This window comes from Triticum aestivum, chromosome 2A (genome assembly GCF_018294505.1).
Source record: "Triticum aestivum cultivar Chinese Spring chromosome 2A, IWGSC CS RefSeq v2.1, whole genome shotgun sequence".
Lineage (NCBI taxonomy): Eukaryota > Viridiplantae > Streptophyta > Magnoliopsida > Poales > Poaceae > Triticum > Triticum aestivum.
The window spans coordinates 565,294,104-565,303,370 of record NC_057797.1 but is presented as its reverse complement, the minus strand read 5'-3'; the positions used below and the strand labels follow the sequence as shown (position 1 = coordinate 565,303,370).

The following is a 9,267-nucleotide window of genomic DNA, read 5'->3' as shown; positions in this document are numbered from 1 at the left end:
TACCGTATCATATAAAAACGAATTCGGGTGGAAATTAACCTAACCACTTTCACCCTTACTTTAAATACAATTGGACCTGACATTTCAATATCAAATACATTTCAATACAATTATGGTTCATCATAGTCCCAATTAAACAACATAGTCTTAATCATAGATCATGGTTCATCACAATTTTAGGTCTCAAAAAAAATGACGACACAATCTTAACCACAACCAGCGAACATAAATAATAACTGCATATTACAATCACTCATCACAGATTTCATTCATGCTTGTTCTTATTAACCTCCCTAGCCTTCAACAGGTCAGATATGACACACTCTAGTCTCTTCTTCTCCTTCCTTGACTCACCAATGCCTTTAGTTGAATCTTGCCTACCATTCCAAATAACTTCTACCTACGCAGCCTGGATGTGCTTCAACAGATTAACCTCCTTCTGCAGCTCCATGTTCCACTTCTTCAGCTCCAAGTTCTCCTTCTTGAGGTCCCTTGCTTAAAGTTCATTCTTCTGTTCTTCACTTTCATTCATAATCTTCTTGTAATTCTCCATTATGACCTTTTTAGTAGTATATTCACACCAATCTTTGTTAAACTTGATGTTCAACACATATTTCTTCTCTAACGGCTCCTTTTCTTCTGCTAACTTGGACAACTGGTATGCTTTAACAATATTTCCTATCTTGCTCTTCCCATGATCATCCTAAAGCTTGTCTAGTGCTTTCTTTAGTGTATCATGCCATTATGCATTAGCCCAATCACTAACAACACAACTGAACCCTCCCTGAAAATAATTTCTACAATGAATAATTTGTACACACTAAACTTGTTCACAATATGTACAGTGGTTAATCTCTACACACTGACACTGAAGTAGCTCACAAGATCTACAAACTTAACTTGTTCTATTGGCATATATGAGTATGAATAGAACGAATCATTGTACTAACCTTCTCAGCGTAGCCAAAGAATCTCCCGCAGATGTGATGCCGGTCAAATGCAACCAACTTCTCAGCCGGCTTGTTGTGGCGGCATAGGATATTTCCTGTATCATCGATGCCAGACCAACCCATGTCCTCAGTTGTGGCTGGGCACTACAACAACAACGAAAAAAAACCCATCCAAAAGGTCAGCCAAATCGGAGCAAACAAACAAGAATTCGCCAATTCAAAACCCTAACCCTGGTTCACACATATATGCTCCGAGTAGTGCTGCTCAGAGAACGGCGATTCGGAGCTCGTTTCCCGCCATTCCAGGAGACCATGGCGGGCGGCGCCGACAGTGAGCGCGATGGTTGGGGCAGAGGCAGAGAGGAAAGGATTCACGCGAGGAGGGGGTGGATTCTAACCAGCTGACGAGATGGTTAAAAGGAGCCATCTAACGACCGTCTGTGCGGTGCTGTCCACCCACGCCACATGGGCACTGACAGTGGAACCCGCCTGTCGGGTATCCCACATTTAGTGTTTTCTGCACACTTTTAACGAAAAACGGTGGTTATTGCAAACTTTAGATTTTTGGTGGTTTTCAGCAATTTTTTGTCCCAATTGTGATTTTTTTTTTGGCAATTTAGTCCTCCCGAAGACTTTTTTTTAATGAGGTTATTATTCAGTAGTGACTTTACCAATCACGAACCAATATGATGTCAAACGTCACGTAAATCCAACCCTGCGGTCAAAAAAGCGTCCTACTAAAAAGTGAGCGCAAGGACGGTCACACCCGAGGCCACCGGCGCGCACGGCGTGCTCCAAGATCGGAGAGAGACGGTAGTACTGTAGTACGTTGCAGCGGGCTATATCAGCACAACAGAACGATGACGGGAGATGGACTAACCACCATCACCAATCACCGAACTCGTTTCAGCGCCGAACCGGCGTCGATGGCTTCACCGCCACCGCGGAACATGCCACGAGCAGAACTCAGACGGCACACGCCGTCGGTCAATTCTTCAAGCCTGTGCGCCGTTCTGCGCGATGCATGCTGGAGCTCCTTGTCAAAGGGAACCGCTTCCATGTCGCGCGGAGAAAACGACCGACGTCCATCATATGCCGCGGCTCCGGGTTGCTCGGCCGGCTGCTTCTAGAAACAAGCCGCTAGGACCGTCGCCTTTATCTCTGGTCCTCTTCTCTAATCTTCCATGATCCCAGATCGAGGAGCACTGATCAGATCTCATAGGGTCTATGCTCTGCTTTTCCCAGTAGAGTAGTACACCTAAGCTTCCGTTTCGCGATCAATGCTCCCCACTGATTGGCAAAATGATTGCCGCCTTGCTCGACTCGAACCCATAATAACTGATTCTGCAGCAAAAAATTACAGGTCACAAACTGGCAGGTTTGGCATAGGCAGCAACAGAAAGCAGTTCAGGGTACTCTTTTCTTGGATCGTAGCCGCGTATGAGACATGATTGCATCAACAGAATGTCTTTCGGTTGACGGTACGTACCGCACGATCTGAGAGAAATATGTGTCCTCAAAATGGGAAAGCGGTTGAAGGCGCCCCACCACGCGGAACGAAGGTCAGCGTCTCCATGGCCGTGTGTTTGAGCGTGACCAAAGTCCACGCCCTCTGCTGTATTGATGCGTCTATCTTTAATCTGAACGATGTGTATGTGCGCTATCCATATACGCGTCAATGCGCGGCAACTTCTTTTCTGCAAAGGCGCCACACTGTCACAAAAAAAGAGCCAGCTATCGGGATCGGGACTTCCATTGCCAGTTGTAATGTTTGCATCTATGATATGTTGTAAGTTACTTAGTTGAGCTTAATCAACATTGTTGACGTAAAAATGTATTGTCTAGTCTATTTCATTAGAGCATTTACAACCGGACCACTCAAATTCATCTCAACATCCGGGCGGACCACTCGGTCATGATTTTTTGACCAACACGGCCCCCTCAAACACCCAGGCTGACCGGCACCTCTCATATCTAGCCCAAATATAGGGCGGATATGGGGCGCCCGGACACGCCCACCACGTCGGACCCGACAACCCGACCCCATCCCTCTCTTCTTCCTCCTCTGCACCGTCCGGCTCGCAGCTCCGCAGCCATTCCCACGCTCTCCGCCGCCAGCTCCGGAAGAGTGCTCCCATCCTCGCCGCGGGGGACGTTGTCGCCGGCCCGGACGCCACCGTGGTACGTCCGGCAACTCTCCGGCTCCGCCTTGCGCTTGATGTGTTTGACACATTGACCGACCGGAATTATTATAATTTTGTTAGGTAAATGATGGAGCTTGACCAAATGATTCAAGATGAATTCTTCGATTCGTCGGATTAGGACGAAGAAGTGGACATGATTATGCTCATGAGCATGCAAGAGAAAATGGACCGGCAAGTGGAGCATATTCTCAACTTCAAGGGCTCAATCAAAGGGAGAAGAGTGACCAATCGGGACAGGGTGCATCTACTTTCCCGGATGATCCGTGGTTTCGACATTGTTTTCTATAAACGCTATGTATGCTTGATACCAACAATTGCTATTTACGTGCGACATTGTGTTTGCATGATCGACGTGCATGTATTTGCATGGATTTGAGAGTCCGGATTTGAGATATGTGGATGCATGGAAGGAAATATGAGTGCTCGTACGGATGCGCCTGTGGGTGTACCCGGACGCGTCCGCGGGCGTTTGAGCGACCGGATTTGCCAAGTTCGGATGTAGATGTTCTTAGATCGGTTTTTGGATTGCATTGGCTGAAACATGCACTTCTACAAGCATCACGAAGCATTTGGTTTGTAACTTTTCCACCATCTTCCGATTACAGTGTTTAGCAAAAACGTTACAGCCATCTGGTTTGGTTGGGCCGGTTTCCATCACGGTGTAAAGCCCAAAACCGCACGCGTCGAGTAGATATGAAAACACTCGATCCCATTTCCCTTTCTCCGCTCGTCTATGCCTCGCTTCATCTCCACCATGAGCCCTCTCCTTCACCGCACGACCATCCCTCGCCACCGGAGTAGGAACGCTGGGCCTCTCCCTCCCCCGCGGCAAGAAGCAACGCTGGATCTATCTCTCTCCTCTTCAAGCTCCATCCCCTCGTCCCCTGTTTTCTTCGACGCAAGCCACCTCAGCCTCTGCTACCTTCAGCAAGAACCATGATGCTGCATTGTATTGAGAAAGTATCCCCTTGTTGAACCAAACAAATCACATGGTCACTCAATACACCGGCCAATATAGTGCAGTCTAATTACAAAGCTGAATACATTACGTGAGGTGAACCAAATGTGTCGTTAGTTACTCAAGTATATAATGAGAAGAAGCAACGGAAGTGAACTTAAAATTTGCATCGCATTTATTGTTTGAAAGTTAAACTTTATTTGTTTGAAATACTAATAGTTACATCGTAGGATATGTACAATTTTGCTCATAGGCTCCTCAAACCAATCGTTAGTTGAAGAAAATCTAGCTAACCTAACAAACTCATGAGCAACTTTGTTCGCTCCCCTACTACAATGTTCGAAACTAGTAAGAAAAAAATCATAAGCAAAAAAATAACAATCATCAAAAACTACCGTCGCCGCTCCCGCAGAATGTCCTTCATTCTTCATGGTATCAATGATCTCCACAATCAGAATTAATAATGAGACGATTGCAGCCCGCCTTTTGCGCAAGGGTTAGGCCGAATCTTAGCACCAGAACTTCAGCCGTCATGACATCTGCACACCACTCGATTCTCAAATTTCCGCCAACAATAAAATTTCCTTTTATCATCTCTGATGACGCCGCCATGCCCCTAAGCATGTCTTGATCAAAAGATGCATCGATATTAAGTTTTGCAAAATCCTTAGGAGGCCGAATCCATTCCCCTCTTTTACTCGTAGCATTGGGGGAAGAGGCATTAACGTAATTTGTTGTTAGAGCATGAATCCCCATAGAAATTTAATACACATCTTAAGTTGTTTCGTCATGAACCGGTTTACACACTTCCTACCACAAGAACCAAGTTGTAATGACTATCAATTCTCGAGCATTCTGAAGACCCAGAATGGAGAAATCTTGGTCTGGCAGCAGAAGCAAGAACTCAATGACAACCTCACATGCACGATCTTTCATAGTCTCTTTTGATCACTTCATCCATACCTATTCCATACGTCCTTAGCTTTCTGGCACTGAAATAATAGTTGCTTTGTATCTTCTGGCCCATGAGAAGAAGATAGGCATTGTGGTGACACTTTCATATGTCAATTGACAAATGACAAGTGTAAAACGACAGGGGAGAGTGCCATACAGCGTGCACCAAATAAAGATTTTAACTTTTGCCGAACAAGATAATTTCCAAATGTAGATCAAACAGGATTAACATCAATTTGTCTCGTACCATTAGTATGTCGAAGTTTACTCCCGTATTGGTAGTCCCATTCCACAAAATAAGCCGACCGAGCAGTGAACATTCTATTTTTTGTGTAGCTCCATGCTATAAAATCTGACATATCATGAAGAGAAAGAGAAATATCGAGGACACGCTGAGCATTAATTGGCCATAACATTTGTCTCACCAGGTCTTCATCCTATTAATTAGTGACTGGATCAATAAGATCAGAGAACCTTGACAGAGGTGTCTCCCTCTTGGAGTAATATAATGTTTCTATTCTCGTAATTTGGGATCCATTCATCTTTTCAAATATAAATATTTTGTCCCTTGTCCACTCACGGGATATAACCATGCTTTAACGAATTGACTCCCGCCATAACACTTTGCCAATTAAAAGAGGAGCCCTTTTTTAAGTTTGCATTCACCATGGAGAAAATACTTTGCTCTTAAATTATGTACCCCATCGTTGCAAAATATGTCGACAAACGAAGAACGCGATGTGACTGACTCTGACCACCATTCGCTCTCGGCTATTCCTAGTTGTTTTGGCCGTTTGGCCAATTCAAATCTGCACTTACCAAGGAAATACACGTTCCTAGCTCAGCATTGCCGAGAAGTTACTCGCTCAACGGACGGTAACTGACAGACGATCATCACACACGCTCAAATTTTTCCCACACCTGACGCCATCATGACATTTACAGGCCACCACACAACGCTCATAAACCTCTCGACAGTTACGGTTCCGGCCTTCAGGGACCGGTTTACTTCGTCGCGCACGGCTGCACGACGCCGTCCACGTCCACAGCTCCGCGCATCATCCAGTGAACCAGTCCACGAAGCGAACTGCACCGGGGATATGCCTGCTGACAGCAGGAAAATGGCCAGCGATTCGTGTTCATGTTCGATCACATTGGCCTACAAAGCAGAGGATCTCAAGAGCAGCAGCTAGCAACAACTGACCAAAATTCAAACGAGCAACTGTTTCGCCGATCATTTCACGCACTGTTGAGTTGAGTTGTGCTCCAGATCATCGTCTCGTGCCGTCAGCGTCAACTGGACCAGGAGTAGGATCGGCGACAGCGGGCAGGCGTGCGATCTCGGCCGTCCGACGTTTCATCGGACGGTCGAGAGCACGTCCAGACCGAGAATGTGGTTGCGGATTTGTGGAAGTGAGTCCGCCCGCCCTCCTCAAGTCCTCTTCCCCTTGTCGCCAAACGAGAGCCATTTGTGAAGCTTCTTTCCGATATTCCACTTTCTTGTTTCGTCCCTCCCCACCTCTCCTCTTCCACCCCCCTCACATGGTGTGATCGGCCAAGCGAAGGGACCACCGCAGCCATGCCTCCGCCGGTAGCCGCCGCGCTGGTGATGCTGCTCGCCGTGGCCTTGGGCGCGGCGCGCGCCGCCGACGACCTAGCGTCCGACACCGCGGCGCTGCAGGCCTTCATCGCGCCATTCGGGTCGGCGTCCGTGTCCTGGAACGCGTCCCGGCAGACGTGCTCCTGGACCGGCGTCGTCTGCTCCGGCGGCCGCGTCACGGGGCTCCACCTGCCCGGGGACGGCCTCCGCGGCTCCGTCCCCGTCGGCGCGCTCGGCGGCCTCACCAGGCTCACCGTGCTCTCGCTGCGCTTCAACGCGCTCTCCGGCCCGCTGCCGGCCGACCTGGCCTCCTGCGTCAAGCTGCGGGTCATCAACCTGCAGTCCAACCACTTCTCCGGTGAGCTCCCGGCCGCGATTCTCTCCCTCCCGGCGTTGACGCAGCTAAACCTCGCTGAGAACCGGCTCTCCGGGAGAATACCGCCCGCCATTGCCAAGAGCGGGAAGCTGCAGCTGCTCTTCTTGGAGGGCAACCTCTTCACCAAAGAGCTGCCCAACGTCGACATGCCATCCCTCTTGTCTTTTAACGTCTCCTTCAACGACCTCACCGGCGAGGTTCCCAAAGGCTTCGGCGGCATGCCCGCCACGTCTTTCCTCGGCACGACACTGTGTGGCAAGCCCCTCCCGCCGTGTCGAACACCATCTACCCAACCACCGTCCCAGCCTCCCACGGTTGCCCCCGAAGCCGCGGCCGCGGGAAACGGCCACGGGCGGGGCCGGCGACACCTCGCGGGCGGTGCCATCGCGGGCATTGTGATCGGCTGCGCTTTGGGCTTCCTGCTTATCGCCGCCGTTCTGGTCCTTGCCTGTGGCGCCCTGCGCCGGAAGCCAAGAAGAACCTACCGCAGCCAGGACGCCGTCGCGGCGGAGCTGGCCCTGCACAGCAAGGAGGCGATGAGCCCGAATAGCTACACTCCACGGGTCTCCGACGCGCGGCCGCCACCGCCCGCATTAATGCCGCCTCCGGTCGCCCCCGTCTCCGTGGGGCGGAAGAAGCTTTTCTTCTTCGGGAGGGTGCCGAGGCCGTACGATCTGGAGGACCTGCTCCGCGCGTCCGCCGAGGTTCTTGGCAAGGGCACGTACGGTACCACGTACAAGGCCGCGCTGGAGACGGCGCCGGCGGTGGCAGTGAAGCGTCTCAAGGAGACGTCGCTGCCGGAGCGCGAGTTCCGGGACAAGATCGCGGCTATCGGTGGGTTGGACCATCCTAACGTCGTGCCACTGCAGGCCTACTACTTCAGCAAGGACGAGCGGCTCATGGTGTACGAGTTCGTCGCCACGGGCAGCCTCTCCTCGATGCTTCACGGTACGTGTTCTCGTCAGATTCTCTCTGTTTTCTTGCTCCAAACTCTGCTCCGAATCGGAACAAAATTTCTGAATTTGTGAGAATCTCAGGCAACCGTGGCGCCGGGCGATCGCCGCTGAGCTGGGAGTCGAGGAGGCGGATCGCGCTGGCCTCGGCGCGCGGCCTGGAGTACATCCACGCGACGGGCTCCAAGGTGGCGCACGGCAACATCAAGTCGTCCAACATACTCCTCGGGCGGTCGGTGGACGCGCGCGTGGCGGACCACGGCCTGGCGAGCCTCGTCGGCCCGGCCGGCGCGCCGTCGATGCGCGTGGCGGGGTACCGCGCCCCCGAGGTGGTCGCCGACCCGCGGCGGCTGTCGCAGAAGGCGGACGTGTACAGCTTCGGGGTGCTGCTGCTGGAGATGCTGACGGGGAAGGCGCCGACGAACGCCGCGCTGCACGACGAGGGCGTGGACCTCCCGCGGTGGGCGCGGTCCGTGGTGCGCGAGGAGTGGACGTCCGAGGTGTTCGACACGGAGCTGCTGAGGCAGCCGGGCGCGGAGGAGGAGATGGTGGAGATGCTGCGGCTGGCCATGGACTGCACCGTGCCGGTGCCCGACCAGCGGCCGGCGATGCCGGAGATCGTCGTGCGCATCGACGAGCTCGCCGCCCCGGGGTCGGCGTCGTCCATGGCACGGCCTGGCCGGAGCATCTCGGTCGACGAGGCCGACGACCGGCCGCTCAAGCCGGCCGGGTCGATCCGAGAGAGCTGAGGCTCGGTCGGTGTCACCCAGCATGGCGACCGTTCGGTAATTTACGGAAGATTCTGAAGAGAAGAGAATCTTGTCTTCTTGCGTGTGTCTTTAGGGCATTACTTATTTACCACCGTGTGCTTTCTACTTTCTTTTTTTGAAGTTTCATGAATTTCTTGATTCTTCTTCCTTGTCACGAATTCTTTGGATTAGCTGCGTGTGTTGAGGGATGCTGGCGATAGGAGAGGCACTGCTGGTTCTGAGACAGACAGAGTATGTAATTACATCATCATCATGGAGTTGATTTTGTTGCGATCGTGCGCGGGTCACCTGATTAACAATCATCTACCCGAAGAAAACAGCTGCTTTTGTGCAACTATTATACTCCCCCCTGCATGGAAACGGTAAAGAGAAAGTGTTCTTAATTTGCCATGAAAGTAACACGGATTGGCCACCGTAAATGTCATGTCGAGTGTCACGTCAGTTTGTTGCGCCGTGGTACGACTTTTCCACACCGCAAAAAACAAGAGAGTTTTCTGTGAAA

At 51.2% G+C, this 9,267-nt stretch overlaps 1 protein-coding gene across 1 annotated transcript; it reads left to right on the top strand.

Moving 5' to 3' along the window:
* The first annotated feature begins 6,297 nt into the window (after nt 1–6,297).
* On the top strand, nt 6,298–9,039 carry LOC123189450 (probable inactive receptor kinase RLK902). The gene is made up of 2 exons (XM_044601869.1): nt 6,298–7,990; nt 8,080–9,039. The coding sequence occupies exons 1-2, from the start codon at nt 6,646–6,648 to the stop codon at nt 8,742–8,744; spliced, it is 2,010 nt and encodes a 669-aa protein (XP_044457804.1). The 5' UTR covers nt 6,298–6,645; the 3' UTR covers nt 8,745–9,039.
* The last annotated feature ends 228 nt before the right edge of the window (nt 9,040–9,267 follow it).